This window comes from Gopherus evgoodei, chromosome 8, assembly GCF_007399415.2.
Source record: "Gopherus evgoodei ecotype Sinaloan lineage chromosome 8, rGopEvg1_v1.p, whole genome shotgun sequence".
Lineage (NCBI taxonomy): Eukaryota > Metazoa > Chordata > Testudines > Testudinidae > Gopherus > Gopherus evgoodei.
Window position 1 is genome coordinate 47,504,016 of NC_044329.1, and position 18,681 is coordinate 47,522,696.

Here is an 18,681-nt window from a genome sequence, read left to right on the forward strand (position 1 = left end):
GTCCCTCTGTAAGGATACGGAGGAGAAACATTCTTCTTTCTCCTCTCTTCATACCATTTCTCTCCCTAAGTCCCTCCCTCCATTCTCTCACGAGGCCTGCCTACACTAGGGGAATTTTCTAACCAGTTTTGAAACTGGTTCAGCTAAACTGATTTTCAAGCCAATTAGAGCAATGATGTAGAGTAGACCAAGTTTCTGGCAGCCTGCCCTGCTGTTACTGAATCTCAAGAGGGCCTTGCAACTGGTTCATTAAAATGGGTCTACACTATGCCATTTACTGGTTTTGCAGAACCAGTTAGAAAAGTACCCCAACACAGACAGACCCATATGCCCTCTCCCCATTCATATTCTCTCTCTCTCTCTCACACACACACACACACACACACACAGAAAAGGAAGGAAAATATGGGGGCAGATGAATGTATGGGGTGGGAGGCTGTGTAGGAGCACAGAGGGGGAATATGAAGGGAGCAGCAAACTTGGTGGACAGGAAGGAAGATGGCAAGGGGCTGGCAGATTGTTGACATGGGAGTGGGGATGGAGAAGCAAAAAATGGCGGTTCTCCTGCCCGTAGAGTTACGAGAAGGTAAGTGGAGTTCCTTCTCTGAGCACCCAGTGGCGAGGACTGCATTACTGTGAGGGCATCTGAGCTTGAAATTTGAACTAGAAATGATAAATCAATTGGGAAGAGGTGGCTTACCCCTAGAGGCTCAAACAGAAATCAGACAGGGAATAATGTACGCACATGTTTTTAATTCTCATGATTTTTGAATATTTTGGACTGGCAGTACTGGAGTTATGCGGGAGTATGGAGTATATGAATACACAGTTACCGGGATTTGGCATGGGGCTTCTATACACAGTGTATAGGATTTTGATTTGGAAGCAAAGCTGAAATCAGTCATGCTTTAGCTTATTTTTTCCCCTTTAAAACCCAGGAAATTACCATTTTTAAAATCCTTCCATTAACACAATGTTCAAGTTAACTTGTCCCCAGGCACATATGGAGTGTATGCTTTGAAATAGCACCTTAACTTACAATACCTGTTCCTGCAAGAGCACCTTGCACTCCATGGCTTGTGCATTCAGGCTGAGTCTGATTTAGAACATCAACTCTTTGAGGCAATGTTTGTACAGAATTGAGCGCACACACCAAAAGTGCTCAGCTAAAAATAACAGACATTTTATTATTATTTTATATTTCAGCCAAAAAAGTCCAGTAAAAGAACATTCATAAGGTTGAAAGTGCTCACCAGTTAGGAAATGCCAGAATGAAGGTTATCTGTCCAATTCAGCTCCTTTGTACATAGGTATTATGCTACAGTTTTTAATCATATGATCACATACTATTTTTTCCGCAGGACCCTGGCCTCTGTTGGTGCACAGGATAAAATTTGCGGAAAAAACGCAGTCTTAGGCAGAGACATTCAGCATGGAAAATTTAAGCCTGTTGATGTTTGAGAAAGTCAAAAGCAACTGAAAACAGAGAGTCTTACAATGGGAAGTGTCAGATAACCTGAACTATTGGTGGTGTTACCAGCTCTGCCTAGAACTGCAGTAGCAAGCAGAGGCCCCAGTTAGGATGACCAGATGTCTCGATTTTATAGGGACAGTCCTGATATTTCTTACATAGGTGCCTATTACCCCCCACCCCATGTCCCAATTTTTCACAGTTGCTGTCTGGTCACCCTAGCCCCAATCAGAGATAGGGACCACATTGTACTAGGTGCTGCACAAATATAGATTAAAGATCTGGGACTAGATTTTTAAAGGAGGCACCTCACTCCTGTTGACTTCTGGGTGAATGATGAGATAAACCAATGATGTTATAAACATAGGCATTGACTTTTCATGTTGCTGGTGGGTGCCTCACATTGGCTCCACCCCTCCCCCAAGACCCCATCCCCACTTAACCTCTTCCCCTCCCCGTTCTGCCCCTCTCCCAAGGCACATTTTCCTGAGCGCCTCCCACCCGCCGCTCCCTCCTTTCTGCCTCCTCCTGTCTTAAGGGCAGTGAAGAGGGGAGGAGGGAGAAAGCAGCGAGTAGCAGGGCAGCTCCACTGAACAGCTGATCAGCAGCCCAGCAGATCGATTCAATTCTTCATTAATATCATCCCATTCTAAGACCCTGCCCCTGCAAACCCTTCGTGCCCAGAATCACTGTTGAGTGCTGTGGCAGCTCCATGACTGCAAGCCTGAGCAGGAAACCTGAGCAGAACAGGGTGCCATCCATGCTATAAAGCTTAGCTGGGCTTTGTCCCTGTCAGTGGACATGGCACCTCCCTCTAGGATTTGTGTGCAACCAGGTCCTGAGCTTCCACAGTATTTGGGGGTAATGCAGATCCCAGTGGCAAGTGCATGATGGCCTTTGAGCCTTCATTGAGTGGAAGCTCTCTGCTCCTTCCCTCAGCTGCAGTAACACTACAGAGCAGGGAAAAGGGGAAGGGGCAGAGAGCATAATCACGGGGCCACATGCTGATTCCAGAGGGCTCTATTGCCAGGAAAAACACATTTCCAATTCCTTCTCTTTCTTCGTGGCAAAGCTGAGATTCCCACTCAGCGAAAAAGCTACAACTTAAAATAGTGGCATTAAGACTGGACGTAGTGGTTCAATCAAGATCAAGATCTCTAAACCAGGAAACAAACATACTTTCTGGAACTTTATAGTGGCGCTCGTGCAAGCTTACAGTCATCTTACTGAAGCAAGTGCACATCTGTATTTTCTTTTAAAATATCGCTGCAGCCTTTTAAGAGAAGGGAGAGGGGGAATAATCTGATTTCTGGCAGCAGGGGATATTTCGCAAATCAGAGATACTTTGGCATCAAGCCGCTAACAAAGGCCGGCGCCTTTACTCACAAGCTTTGCTGCTGGGAGAGATCCACCCATCTCAAGTGGGATTAATTAAAACAGGCATGCATCATGCAAATAGTTTCTGTTGCCTCACAGAAATACTCAGGACACATAACACAAACCAGCTTGAGAATCAGAGAGAAATAAGGAAGAAAATTGTTTCCTCTCTTCCCTGCCCTTTTCCTTTCTCCATATGTTAAATGAGGAGCAATAAAAAAACCGCAGAGAGCTCATGGTTTCTGTAAGATTGCAGCTGCTTTGATTAAAAGCTAATAACGTGGAATAAAATCAGATTTTTTTTAAAGGCAGGGGTCATATCTTGCTAATGAAGTGGCAAATTCTCCAGTCAAAATATATGCACAGCCATACACTGAACAGGATGGTTTGAATCTTTCCCTTCAAAACAGTTTTGGTTATTGCTTTTTTAATCTGAAAGCTCAGCAGGAAAGAGAGTAAAATGCTCATGTTGTCTTGTTGTGTTAGCAGTTTCTGCTCCTGACTAACAGGGTGGGGGAGGGGAGGGGAGGGGAGGCGTCTCTGGAAAGCCAAGAACAACTTAAAAAATGTCTCTTTCCTCTCAGGAAGCTAAGCTACTTTCCTGGATATGATGGATCCTGACACTTTCAGGAATCACTGGAGAAAACAGTGGTAAAGCAGACAGAGCGGAGAGACTAGATATATAAAGAAGTAAAAGAAAAAGCTCAAGTTTCATCAAGAACTCTTCCTCAAGTCTTTCCCCACCTCTCCTTTTAGTATCTGAGATCCCTTTTCTGAGTCAATTTACTACAGTCCTGCTCAGGCTTTTATTAAAAACAGACCATGTGGAGCAGAAATTCCAAGTCTAAAACTGCACTTTTAATAGGCATAGGAGTCAGACACATGTCCCTCTCAGGTGACTTCCCCCTCCAGCCCCTTCTCAGAAATTTCCTCTCGTTGAGTTTAGTCAGCAGGATAAACGATGTTTCAGCACAAATGTGAACTCTTCCACTTCATTCTTAAGCATATGTACGTGTTTTTACACCTAAGGGGTTCGCAGCTCGAGCTACACTGAACCATGACTCAGTCCGGAAGAAGTACTGCAGATTACATTTAACACAAATGTCATGAAATCTTCCATACAGTTATATGGACAGTTAAGGTATTTTAACCACACTGACCTCCTTCTCCAGCATTTGTTTCCCATGCCAGCAAATGCATCCATAAATTGACAGGCTATTGAAATAAGGCCTAATCAAGCGTCTTCTGTAAGGCACGGGCTCCACCCAGCCTCCCAGTTTAGCAGTCAAAACATTTCAGCCATCTTAGGAAAGCAATGTGCATGCAAATCACAGCAAGGCAGGAAAGAGGAGGCATGCTCATTCCAAGGACAGGCAAGCTAACAGTTGCTGGGCACCTATGGTTCCCCCTAGTAGCACAACTGACAAAATAGTGGATTTTGACTCTGCATCTGCAGTGTATATGTACACCTCTCTGATGGCACAATGGAGACCCTGGCAAAGTAGTCTTGGCATCAGTTTGAAACTCTCCAAACTAGGGAATTCACACAGACTTTTTGGCCTACGGCTTAACACTCAGGGAAGCATTTTTGTGTTTCTTCTCAGTGGTCTAATATTAACCAGTAACACAACTACAGATGGGGGATATTCCTGTGTATATTGAAATGACATCAAGTGCAACTAATGTGATATTTTGCCCTTTAATGGTAAAAAATCACAAAAAGGTTTCCACTGTCTGATGGGCCTGATTTGCTTTTTCTTGGATAGGACAATTAAACTTGAAAGTATCCCATCCGGACTAACTACATTATTGACACCTATAACTGGGCTGGCAGTTTCAAGTGGAAGCATTTCATTAGCTCCTAATCTCCAGTGAGGGAATTTTTTATTGTCAATCACTATTTTAAAACATGGAAAACTTGCAAAAGTACCTTTTACTTTCCTACTTGTAATCATTTTACGCTGTCCTTCATTTTTAATAAGATTTTAAAATGAGTCAGCCATGTCTTACAAGGGTGTCCATTCTGCCTCTACATCTCAGAGTTTAAGATATAACTGGAACCCCTTGATGGAATAACAATATTTTATACTCAAGAATGATTAGGGATTACATGATAGCATAGTGAAATTGTAACATCTTCATGGTGTAAAATTCAGATTAATAGTAAAAATGTTATAACAATGTGTTTTCTCAAAATTACACATCTAAAGCCACTTGAAAGTATTGATAAAAATGCTCCAAAATAAAAGGAAACTTGGAGTGAAGGCAAGTCTCCTGTCCCTTAACTTACCATGTTGTGCCATGTGACTTTATCTAAGCTACCTGCTGTAATTCTAAGTGCACTGTGGTCAGCTGTGGAGAAATTTTCAACCACAGATCTAAATTGCCTTTGTATTTGTGAATTAAAGTCAGATTTTTACCACTGTTCTTTAAGTGGCTGACTTTTTTTCTCTCTCACTGAGATGAATCATCATCCCCTCTGAAGACAGATGCATTTTGTGATCCGACTAGAATGGATAATGTGAGCCACTACACTCAGACCTCTTCTCCATGAGCAGAGATATGATTCTTGTGTCTAATCTAGTTTCTACTTCTCTCTTTCACAGCTTTTGGCTGTACCCAACACCATGAGCAGCTGTTCTGACTTCAGTCAGACAACTGAGCATTTCTTTGGACCAATTCACTGCACACTGGTCTTTTACTCTTGGGTGAAAAGTTTCTAATTTCTGAGAAATAAGCTTTGTGATAAGAAAGGACTTGTCAAACCCCACCTTTGTCTCTCTTCACTGAAAGCATTGTATTGCTTTGTTAATTTTAGATATAAGGAATTGTGTTTCAATTTTCTACCCAATATAAAATATGTCTGTTATTCTATAGGATGAGAACCATACCCAGCATCAAGATTTATTCAATGTCTTACCTTGGAACACTGGGAGGAGCCCGCGTTGGCCGAGATGGAACCTGAGGTGGCGTCCCAAGGCCTTCACTGTTGTTAGGAAATGGAGGTAATGGTCCTGGACGGAATGGGACCGGTGGAGCCCCAGACAGAGGGCCTGGTGATGGGACTGCTGGAGCAGGTCCTCGGCCAGATAAAGGTCTGGTTGGGGGATTATTTAATGTAGGCCTTCTCTGAGCTGAAGGACTTGGAGGGGGTGATCTAGTGAACAATCAGAGATTAATGAAAATCTACATGGTCTTCAAAAATGGAAGCCAGATACTTTCTGAAACCTGTAACAATCTTGTAAACATTCTCTTCTGCTTTCATATTGTCTTGGTCCTGAAGAGTGTAATTTAGGCAGCCCACTATCTCACAGTGTTAGTATCGTATATTCTTGCAATGACAACTCTCTCATTTTCCTTTGTTCTGGATGGTGCCTTCCATGCTCCCATCCATTCCAAAGAATTGCTCAGAGATGCTTCCAAGTCTTAAAAGAATATCTACTCCCCTCCCTTCTACAAAATGTACACTCAACCCTTCACTATCACACCATCCCTAGAAAGTAAGCATTATTAAGGTCAGCATCAGGTGTAAAATCACAAAGATAAATATAAAGGTTTAGTATTGTCAATATTCTAACACCAGTTTGCTAGGTGGATTTAATAAGAAGGCCACTTTCTTTTTAAGGAAGCCATAGGTAAGGAACACGGAAATCTTACAGTGGCTTGAAAGAACCAAAAAGTGGACACAAAAATTGACTTAGGTTTCACAGAGGGGTGAGGTTGCCTGAGCTTGGGAAGTGAAGAGTTAAAAACCCTTAAAGAAACTGAGATGCTGTAGGGTGGGAGCATAAATGATTATATTATTTGAGCCATAGAAACCAAATGGAATATCAACTGAGTCACAAAATAAACTAGATGGTATTCTCAAAGGCAGAAAAGAGGTTACAAGCACCTTTCTTGATACATATATCTTTTCCATTTATCCACGTAATATGAACGTGTGGAAGAATTTGTAAAAAACTTGGACTATATACAGGCTGGATATCTTTTGGTGAAGGAGACGCATACTACAGTAGCTCCATGGAAGACAATTCTAGATGATGAATCCCAAAGCTGCTTGACATATCCGAAAATGGATTGCCAGGTCCAACAGATTCATATACCAGATCCCTCTCCCCAAGAGGTTCAGAAGCATCCTTTTCTCCATGTCCCTTCTAGAACAGAACAGGGCAGGAAATATCTGGAATGAAGGCTGGTGGCTTAACTGGTAGGACCTTCCACTGTGCAAAGACGAATTCTGAGCATATGGTTGTTAAAAATCAGCTCACCTGAGAGAAGGGCCAGTGAAAGGATGTTTCGTGTCCTAGGCGAAACTTCCACCTTGCATCCTCCCCCGTCCCCAAGCCCCCACTCTGAGGTGCCCCCCCCACAGCAGCTCCCCCCCTCTGCCCCAAAGCGCCCCCCCTAAGCTGATTGGTGCCACAAGCCTGGGAGGCGGGAGAAGTGAAGCAGCCATGGTGTGCTCGGGGAGGAGGCAGGGCAGGGGTGAGCTAGGGTGAGGAGTTCCCCTGCATGCCGCCCCCCTCCTTACTTGCTGCAGGTGGTCCTCCCCGCACTCCCCTGCCCCAGCTCCCTCCACCTAAATGCTGGTGGCGACCGGGGTGGCCGAAGATCCGGCTGCCGTGGTTGCTGCCGAAGAAAATGCCCCCCAAATCCTAGTGCCCTAGACGACCACCTAGGTCGCCTAAATGGCTGCACCAGCCCTGCCTGGGAGGTTTTTAGGATTACCCAGTACAAGAAATTACACCTGCACATTCCCACCCCTCAACAAGAATTTTCTGATTCTCTCAAGAATTTCATGTGAGACATGGAGAAAGGCTTGCCAGAGAAGATGGAGATGTAGCAGTGCTGATGATCTAGCTCTGCCTTAATTTCCACTGTATCTGAAGATCCTTACCTGCGGGATTGCTGTAGCCAGGAATCATCAACTGGAGGTGGGGCAGGGATAGATACAGTGCTAGTGCTAATATCTCCAATGATTGCAAGTGCTTCTTTTAGGGCTTGGTACAGACGAAGCCCCTCATCTCGCCTCTGAGCCTGTTCTGCTGACTCCTCCATCAAGGTGTTTTGGTCCTCAGAGGAATATAAGTGAGCCAGGAGCTCTGCATTTATGAATTCTTTTACCTATAAAATCAGACAAAAAAAGACCCCTGCTACCGGGCTACAAATGGCAATAAGATATTGCATAAACACAGCTGAGGTCTTCAAAACAATGGACACGGCACAATCAAGTTCACCTACCACCACTGGAATGCAGGCACTTCAGTGAGAATACATCAGATCCATAGAAAAGAAGAGAGATCAAGAGAAATTGTGCCAGACAGACAGCACTGGGAACTGCAGTCCACTATTCAACCACTATGGCCACTGTGGTGCCAGTTGTGAAAGTGGCATCAGTAGTTCATGCTAGTCTCTCGCCATTGGACCTGACGAAGAGGCGAGCTCCCAGAACTATACACCTACTTAAACCAATGGTCACATTTTGAGGCCACAGGGATGCTGGCCATTAGGAAAGGTAGCTGAGTTTGTGGGAAGGGAGGAAACTTTTAGAATTCTGCTTGATTAACCTGGTAAAGTGCTTTGAGGTATAGAGTAGAAAAATGCTTTTTGTAAGTATTGTTGTTAATATGTAGATCTCTGTAGGATCTCCCTGGACTGAGAATACCCTTCGTATGCCACAGCAAGATATTCTCATGGTGTAACACTGCACAATGCATTGTGCGGTTCTTCTGCCTTCCTTTGAGGCATATGGCATTAGACACCATTAGTGTCAAGTACTGATCTAAGCCTGTAAGGTGTCTCCTATATTTTTAACTCATTTCACACAGGCTGTTGAAGAGCTATTAAGTGCTAAGAGCATTTTTGGCCCAATTCTGAACAGTTGACCTAGAGGTTAAAGGGCAGCCCATCATCAATTCCATAAGTCATCTAGTTCCCCGGGAATGGAATTTTTAAGGCACTATAAAATGTCTTTCAGAATTATTTTCTTAATAGTAATTTCACCTACTGCACATCAAGTCTTTCATCTCCGACAGCTTTGTAGGACCCTGAATGCCCCCATATACACACACGTGTCTTATAAACTGAACATAAGATCTAATTTAATATACTGATTCCCTGCTCTGCCTGCCCTGATTATAGAAACCTGGAGCACATTAAGATAGACACAGATCTAGAGGTATTTAAATAATTCTGTGGTAAACAGATTCAGAGACCAGTTGTTGATCTATTAAATCCTTGCATTGGAGGATTTTTTAAAAAACTCTTCTGATCTATTTCTCATCTGTTTTTCACTCTGTAAAGATTATTTGAGCTTGAGATGCAAACAGTAACACATTCCTGAACGTCTGATTTCATAAGTACAACCTCCGATTGCAGAGGGGTTTGCACTAGCTTAATTACATTGTTTTTAAAACTAATTATCTTTATATTGGGACCATTTTTGTGTGTAGTCAAGGCATGAACCAGTGGTCAAGCTGAACTGGTGTTGGGATCCTCCAGTGTTTTCTGACCGTGAAAAGCAGGGGGGCCTTTCAGAAGAACAAGCACATGGTCACTGGATGCTATGGTTGTTTCTCGTTCATGTTCAAGAGGAGATATGTGAATTCTTACCAACGTCTGCAAATTTTTCCCATGAATCTCACACTGCTTTTCAGCGGATGGTACTGATCAAATGCCAGAATACACTATTTTCCTTGCTACTGCCAGAAGCTCCACATTAAAAACAGATATCTTAGTTAAACAGCATCAAATTATACTTGATGAAATGAAAATTTTAATGGCATCACTTAAAAAAATCCTTAAATTAGATTAAGGGCAGAGCTGATCGTAAAGGAATTGTTAAACCACAAATATCTGTTTGAACAACATCAGCCTGCAACTATTATCATGGTAGATCCGTCTCCTGCTAGCACAGATCTCCATGCATGCTCACTGAACCCCAGTGTAAGGTCAGCACTGGAGCTGTTATGAGGCTAGCCTACCTCCCCATCTGATGCATTTGATCGCAGACCAACTCTCCAAGCTGAAGATGGGTCCTCTGTTCATACAGCTTTCTCCAGGCTTGGGGGAACTGATATCTTAGCCCCTTCCAAGATATAAACCCAACATTACACAAACTGATTAAGATATGCCCCCAAACAGGGCTCAAACCTGCAATGTTCAAAATCACTATAGGCATCTTAATACCCCAGTATCCCAGATCCTGCCTCATCAGAGATCTTACAGGGAGGGACAAGAATTCAGAGAGGAGTTCTGTATTTGGGTGAGGGATAGAACAAGGCAGCTGGGAGAGCAGCTTGAAGTGTTGCTCTCACAGTTGGGGCTAAAAGAGCATGCGTGGAAATTTCAAGGAGCAGAAGGCAGGGCTAGTGCTACCATGGGATTGAATATGCAGACAGTCATTTCCATAACATTAGAGATCTGTATTAAAGTTTAAATTGGAGTTAATCCACCAAACTGAACCTACCTTTCCCAAGATCACCCACTATTCGCATTTTCTAATACCTCAGCACCAAGAGGCATATTAGTAGGGCTCTGCATGGATACAAAATTTGTATTTGCATCTGATCCGAGATCCACAAAAATGGTCCACAGATATAAAACGGATATCTGCAGATTTGCAGGGCTCTATGTATTAGTAACATTTCAGCTCTGAATTCTGAACATGTCTCTCTTTAGGTGTGTTTGACTCTAATAATAACTTGATACAGGTTTTTTGTGGTAAATTTCCTTTTCTTTTAAAGTAACCAACATTTACCCTAATTAGCAGTTGATTTGGAATGTAGCAATATACATTCAAGACATAGACAAGACATGCTGTAGGACAGCATTCATTTATTTTCTCTACAAGAAATTTGAATCCAGTACTTCACTCTCAATTGTAAGCACCACTTAAAGATCCCACCAACTGGTGAGGAAGTTCTACAAATATTCATCAGGTTGCGATTGCTATGGAAACCACTTCCTTGGGATCAGTTTGTTTCTAGAGTTCTGCAGGCAACACTCTGGGGCACTATATATTGAAAAGAATAATTAAAAGGGGTTTAATTTCATTTCTCTTTCAGTGGATGGGTTGGGATTCTTACAAAAATCTCCAGACAATGCAAACTGCCGAAAAGGACTCAGCTTCTAATGTGACTTCCTTACTTCCCATTTCTTTGCATGTCATTTTGGCTTGCTAAGCAAAAAGTTATTCTTTTCTCTGTTTAACAGTGTCAACTTTTTTAGAAAAGTAACATCTTCATTGATTTTTCAACATTTTTCAATTCAAGCCTCCTGGAAATAAATGCATTAAGATTTAATTCTCAAGTCTTCACACTTTCTTTTGAAAAGCTTTGATTCATTGGCATAATTTCAAATTATAAGATTGGACTCAGTGTTTCTTCTAGCACTGGTGCACTCAAACCCAGAGTGTGTACTCTGAGAAGTGAGTTGAGAGCTAGATAGTGTAAAAAAAGGGGTTTCTTTGTGCCACTGTCACCTGGCATGCCTTAATAAGAAGACAGCCGCACAGCTTCAATGTACAAAACCTTACAGCACTGTACTTCTGAAGTAAAGCATTTCAACTTCTTAAACAATTCCATATGGGGACGTGAGTGGCAGAAAATGTAATGTAAACTTTCCAAAGGAACTGTTCACTAAATTCTACACTTTCTGAAAGAGAGCTGGAGCAATATCCCTTTCAAAAAGCAGTGGCGTTCCCCTTAAGTCTATAAAGCAAGGTCTCAGCTGTGCTCTGGAGACAGTGGAGAGAATTGCTCCACCACACACACTTCCTGAATTCTAGATTTGAGCTAATTTTGGAAAAATGTGGAAGTTCCATTTGTTTTTACACTCTTTTGTAAAGGCCTCAGTGAATCTTTCCTCCCAGGATTCTAACATAATTCAAAGATTGGCTTCATTAGTCCAAGAGAAGTTAAGGGAATCCTGGTTGGTCTTCCCCTCTGTGTGAAGATCTTGTTTGTTCCATACTAGCTAGTGGACTGCATTCAAGCTGCTATGCCAGCCACCCAGATCTCAGGTGCAATGTAATTCCCACAGACTTCCCGGGATACATCAGCCTCCGAAAATAAAAGGTAGCTTTGTGAACTCACATGTAAATGCTACATTTTAGACAGATTTGCTTTTTATCATATTCTATTTATTACAACTGTTTTTTTGTTGACTTAACAGATCATAAAGAAGGTCCTATCAGTGACTAAAAGGAAGTGCTATTTCCCGTAGTGATTTACTACAAATACAGCAGTAGTGGCACTAGTACAAAGAGAAGCACAGACTGGATCCCAATCAGGACTCTATCAGGAAGTGAAAGTCTTCTAGGTCCTCAAGCAATGGGCTAGCAGCGCTAAAGCAAAGCTACTTTTAAATCAGATGACCTGGGGGTAGACAGACACACACATTTCCTCTAATACTCTAAACAAGTGGTTCTCAAGCTTATTTGAGTGGGCCCCCCCTCTTTGTGCCTGTAGTCATTTACTCCCCCACAAGTACATATACCCCCACCTAGCTCTGAAGGTAGAGCAGAGAACAGTGGCTGCTGGCCGGGCACTCAGCTCTGAAGGTAGAGTGGAGAGCAGTGGTTGCAGGCCGGGCACCCAGCTCTGAAAGTAGCACTGTGCCAGCAGCAGCACAGAAATAAGGGTGGCAATGTGACAAGTGATATTTAGCAATATTACCTCTTTTCACACAGACTTAGTGCCCCATTGCCACATTACTTCTGTGCTGCTGCTGTCACCCTGGGGCTGATAGCCAGAGCTCTGCCTCCTCAAGGTGAGGGATTGGGGAGGTGGGGGAGGAGGAGAGCCTGAGTGCAGGTGGCGGGGCTCCGGCTGACCCCTTTATACCCATCTCCCAGGTGTGCTTGGCCCTTTTGCATGAGCCCCAGTCACCAGGGCTGACAGCCAGAGCTGTTAAAAAAAAAAAAAGAAAAAAAAGAAAGAAATAAAAAGAAAAGCACACATCTCGCATCTCCCTTGACACATTCCCACACCTCCCTTGGGAGGCCCGCCCTGTAGTTTGAGAACCACTTCTCTAAACAAACTGTTCAAAAAAACCCTAGAACTGTTTTTTATAAAAAGATGATCTGCAAATGTAAGGAACCCAAGCAAAATGCTAGTACACCTCTACCCCGATATAATGCGACCCAACATAACACGAATTGGGAAATAACATGGTAAAGCAGTGCTCTGGGGGGCAGGGCTGCACACTCCGGTGGATCAAAGCAAGTTCAATATAATGCAGTTTCCCCTATAACGCGGTAAGATTTTTTGGCTCCTGAGTACAGTGTTATATTGAGGTAGAGGTGTATAGTATGAACTGCTATTCCCCAAAAAAAACAAGCAACAAGGCCTTTGGTCATTTAAGGGACTACAGTCAGTGCAATACAGGTCTGCTGCACACCGTCTAGGTGCTGTCTAGGTGGAGTTCCCAGCTTGTACTCCGCAGGAGGCTTTACAAACACACCACTGAAGGACAAGTATGACTGGGTCTGGAGTGTGCTTTTAAACAATACTATTGATGCCAACTAGGACTAACCTGAACTCAGCCTTACATTAAAAATGCTATAGTATTCTGCAGTAAGCACTGCAGCTGCTCTAGAAGAAGCTGCAGAGCATTGGACTTTTTGCTGCAGAAGATTCCAGTGTTTTGTTTTAATAAGGGCAGAACTATTACTCATGTTTGCAATGTATCATATTCTATATGCTCGTCTTCTCTTCACCGTACAACAGTGCTGCTCTATTTTAAAAACGAATCAGTTCTTTAAGAGTTGAAGATAAAACCAAACATTTGAAAATGATTGAGAAAGTGAGGTTGTTACTTACGCTGTTGATCATAAGGTGCATGATTGTTTTTGGTATCAGATCACGAATACATTTATTGATAATAGACATGTAGGAGTCCACAAGGTTGCGAATAGTCTCCACCTGCCTCTCCAGTTGGGGGTCCATGGAGAAATTGTCTGCCTGGCTGTTCTCATCGTTTTCCGTCTACACAGAAGCAGAATGAACATAATCTCTTTCCATGCTATTTACCCTTCAAGTTAGAACAGGAGGGCCAGAAAGCTGGGCTTACAGAATAGTAATACAGCAACACATTTCTTTGATACCGGCATGTTTAGAGCTTTAACCATTAAGCATCAAGCTGGCTTACATTAGTGCTTCGCAGCAGGAAATCTGGATTCCTGGTAGTTAGGGGTTAATGGAAGACCCAATGTGAGTCCATTTTTAGAGGCAATGTTACATGTTTCCACACAAACTCACATTTTTAGATCAAAGCCGGGTTCAAAACAGTAAAGAACTGAGGAGGTGAATGAAACCCTCATAAATTCCCTCAACTCAGTGCAATACTTACTAACAGAGAGCGTAACTACCATATTCAGCCTGCCAATTGTCTCCTGACTCACTTATGAAAGCAGCACTACAAACTCTGATCTTGTAATCTCTGGTCCTCTGGATAAATTCTAGCCTTGCTACTGAGAACTGACTCAGTTGTGACAAATCCAGAAACCCAGCCACAGACTTGTGAGATGAAAAGTAACACATCTAACAACAGACAACTTAGGGATGACAACACTCTGGTTTCAGTACTTCAAGGCTTTGCACCTGAGGCCTTTCTTCCGCTGGATTGGAATAGCTTCTTTGTATGTAAACAGCTGATCTGAAATAGCAGATTTGTGTTTACCACTGAAATTAACTGGAAGCTAATGGCATGCACTTCATTTCAGTTTGGACTGTTTAAAAACAAGAAAACTACTGTACATTGATCTTGTAAAAAATAAACTGCTTCCGCAGGCTTAAATGAGCCAAACCAACTGAATTTCAAGTGGAAAGTCATGAGGAATAATGGCTCTTTCCCCACCCCAAGAGAAAATATTTCTCTGCGGAAACGCAGAAAGAGAATTTAAGCTGTTCTGGTTTCAACAACAAAAACTAAAAACTGGTCCATTTGCAGCTATAGCTTTTCACAAAAGAAAACAGAAATTATATGACCAAGTGTGAATAACGTGCTATGAACAAAATCTAGTTGAGGTAAGTAGCTATCTACCAGCCATACTTGTCAGCATCAGCAGCTACTATATTATTAATATAATGTTAAGATAAGATTTTCACGTAACTAGTGGCTTCAAGCGTTCAACTTGAGACACCCTCAAGGGGCTTGATTTTCAGAGGATGGATGCTCAGCACTTTGAGAATCTGAAAATCACACTTCAAGGAATGCCAAGTGGGGCACCCCAGAACTGAGACGCTAAAATGCCCTAGTCATTTGGGAAAATCTTGGCCTTCAGTGCGTTTGCTATACAGCCTCCCACCTCCCTGCAAAACACAATTTCTGCAAATTCTGCCGCAGTGCCTAAGTCTTACACTGGGATGAATTTTATCCCAGTGGACTATATTCACTAAATGCAAATACATTACAATGAGAATTAAACACAAAAAGGTATTACTGTATATTATTTATTAGTAGTATTATTATAGTGCCGAGAATCCCAGTCATGGACTAGGGCCCCATTATGCTAAGTGCTGTCCATACCTGGAACAGAAAGATAGTCCCTGCCCCAAAGAGTTGACAGTCTAATCACCAGAAGGTAAAACCCACACCAAGCAACAAGCCATTCTTACTTCAAACCCAAGACATGCTCCCAATATGACTTCTTAACAAAATGTGTCTGTTTTGGCCCATTTGGTACTAGAAGGTAAATCATTCGGAATATCAGGGGGTAGCGTGTTAGTCTGAATCCACAAAATCAACAAAGAGTCCGGTGGCACCTTAAAGATTAACAGATTTATTTGGGCATAAATACAAAAGCTTATGCCCAAATAAATCTGTTAGTCTTTAAGGTGCCACCGGACTCCTTGTTGTTTTCATTCAGAATAGCATTTCACATTTACTGCTTATAAACCAAAGCTTGATCCAACCAACACCGAAAAACAGCCGGGAGTAGTTTTATCTTCTTGTAGCTGAGCCGAGAAACAAGAAATTTCATTGCCCTTAATATGACAGATTATAACAGGTTAGACATTTTTAATTAGAGCAAAACTAATGGGAAAAACAACTAATCTAATGGCTTTAAAAATAATTAACAAAGTTTCCTAAAAATTTGGAGAGGGCGGATGGAACTCAAGAACTGTAACTGATGAAACCCAAGATGAAGTTCTGTTTTGGATTCTGTAACACCAGTAGAGACACTAACATGCAAACCTTAATCATTCTGCTAATGGACTACATATGGTGGAGAGTCACAGAATTTAGATCGAATATTTCTTTTTTTCTTTTCCTCCCTGGGTTTGGAAAGAAACAAGCAGTAATTTCCCCTTCTAAAATACCCAAGATAAATAGAAAAGCATACATCTATGGAATTTTTCTTTGAGCAAAGTAATTGCAGACATAAAATGCCGTTTTCCCAGTACCCCCAGATCTAGCTGGAATTTTCTATCACCTCCTCCACACTGTCTATATAACAGAGTGTATGTCTATGTATTTTTTTCCTGTTTAAATTACAGGATTGCAATAAGATTCTTTGCTGGCTAAGCAGCGAAGTGACAGATGTTTATCATTATCCTCATCAAGGGAACGTAAAATAAAAATAGTAATTTGTCTCTGATCTTGAAGGCAAAGGATAATAGTCTGCAAACATTTAACCTTTTATGTGCAGGTTCAGTGGTGATGTTTACAAAATGTGGACATCGCAGGAATCAATATCTTTTTTGAAAAGGTAACAGATTAGACTTTATACTGCTGATCTATTTTTCTATATCAATTTTTGGAAAGTTTAAAGCAATTTTTAAAAAAGGTTTCCACTAATAATATTCTCAACAGCTTACTATCTTTTTACTTTAAATTCATACTAAAATTATAATCTGTTTGGGGCAGGGAACATCTCTTTGTTCTGTGTTTGCACAGCACACAGCACAGTGGGTCCTGGTTTGTGACTCAGGCTCCTGGGCACTAGTGCAATACAAATAATAAATATTAGTTATTATTATTTTTAAAATCTCTGAAAGTTATTAGGCTTTTCCCTCTCAATTGACTCAAACTGTCTCATGCCCAAATTAACCAATAAGAATTAAGCTGCTTGGTAAAACTAGATTTCATAACAAATCCAGAAGTTTGTTATACACAGTCCCTGTTACATTTGATTATTGTAAAACTGCAGATCATACCACTGAGCCACATTAAAATCCTAGCGTTATATTAATGCACAGACACCTCAATTGAGGCCAGGGCCATTCCTAGCCATTTTGGTGCCCTCGGCAGCCTCTCCGAGGGGGTGGGGGGCAGGAGCAGGCTTAGGGGGCAGGGGGAAACCGCCCCCCAGCATGAGCTGGCAGAGCGGAGCAGGTTGAGGCTGGGTTGCTCTACTTCCTGCCGCCTGGTGAGTGCAGGGCAGGCCCGACCCTGCACTCACGGGGTGGCAGGAAGTGGAGTGACCCAGCCCCAGCCTGCTCCACTCTGCTCCCCTGGCTCAGAGCCTTGGGGTATAGGATGAACCACCCCCCCAGCACTCACCAGAGGCGTGGCTGGGAGCTGGCGGTGCGGAGTGGGCTGGGGCTGGGTCACTCCACTTAACACTGCCGGTGAGTGCAGGGTACCCGACCCCTGCTGCAGTCCTCAGAGGAAGGGCTGGAGTGGGAGCGGGGCTAGGGCAGGAAGAGGCAGGGCTGGGGTGGAGCAGGGGTGGGAAGAGTCAGGGCTGGGGCAGAGGCTGAAGCAGCACGTAGCTGCATACTTTGCATATGGGTAGGAACAGCCCTGACTGAGGCATAGCGTAACATTGACAGACCCTGGTCATTGTCGGGCAGGATCAAACCTGGGCTCTTGGGAGCTTAATGCATGAGCCTCTACCACATGAACTAAAAGCCAACCTGGCTGTTAGCTAAGGGTGTAGAGCAGACTCATTTTATGTCTCTCTTTAAGTGGTCTATATGGGACAGAACTCCACACCCAGAAGAAGTGTGGTTTACAATAGCACACCTTCTGAATTGGCTCTATTATATCTTTTAAATATGAATATGCTGTTGAAGTCTCTTGCAGAGAACAGGCAAGACAGACTAATGCAAAAATTAACGTCTGCTCAGCGGTGCTGGAACTACTGGTGCTGCTGCACTCCCTGGCTTGAAGTAGTAATAACAAGCACCAAATACATGGTTCCCATCACCAGCACCCCAACTATAAAAATTGTCCCAGCACTCCCGAGACTGACTGTCTCTCTGTGACCACAATTAAATAATCTTAAAGGCAGAAGCTGAACATTTCAAGCCATTGTCCCACTTTTAAATAGTCATATTTGTCAGTGGCTTTCACCTGCTAAGAGCTTTCTCCACTGCTTCAGCTGAGAGATCATGAAGCTCAGTGGTTGGAAGAGCAAAACAGTGATCAGGATGGTACTTGACGACCAATAGCTTTGTTATAAATAGAATTACTAGATTAGTGGCTGAAGAGAACACAGAAGATGTTTTGTATCTACAGAGGGAAAGATTTTATGGTGTCTCTCAGATTCTTACTGCAGAATTCTTTCCAAATGACCTGGAACATGGGACTGAAAACTAGCTGGAATGCCAGAAATAAAGAGCAACCATAATCCAGCCTTGCATATTTCCATTGGCATACTCACCTGGCACATGTAAATTGTTCAGCTGGCTGGGTGCCCTGACTCTGGCAGTCATATGACTGCTGCTACCCTCTTCAAAAATTATATGGAGCTACCTTGAAGCAGCACCTTTGATCAATGTTCTTCTCACCATTTTATCTCACCATGTAGAGGAAGGCAGAGGAAAGAATGTGAGGAGGTATCAGGCTAACAAAGCTGCTCAAGAAGGAAGTCTTAAGAAGCC

The 18,681-nt window shown here is 42.7% G+C and overlaps 1 protein-coding gene across 7 annotated transcripts in view; it reads right to left on the minus strand.

Moving 5' to 3' along the window:
• The window catches only part of DNM3 (dynamin 3), a 369,829-nt gene that overhangs the window by 22,813 nt on the left and 328,335 nt on the right, over positions 1-18,681 (minus strand). For all 7 annotated transcript variants that reach the window (XM_030572453.1, XM_030572454.1, XM_030572452.1 and 4 more), the window contains 3 exons: positions 13,672-13,836; positions 7,746-7,972; positions 5,769-6,005 (listed from right to left, as the gene is read on the minus strand). In XM_030572453.1, the coding sequence (XP_030428313.1) occupies positions 5,769-6,005; positions 7,746-7,972; positions 13,672-13,836 (629 nt within the window). The remainder of the gene's footprint in view (positions 1-5,768; positions 6,006-7,745; positions 7,973-13,671; positions 13,837-18,681) is intronic.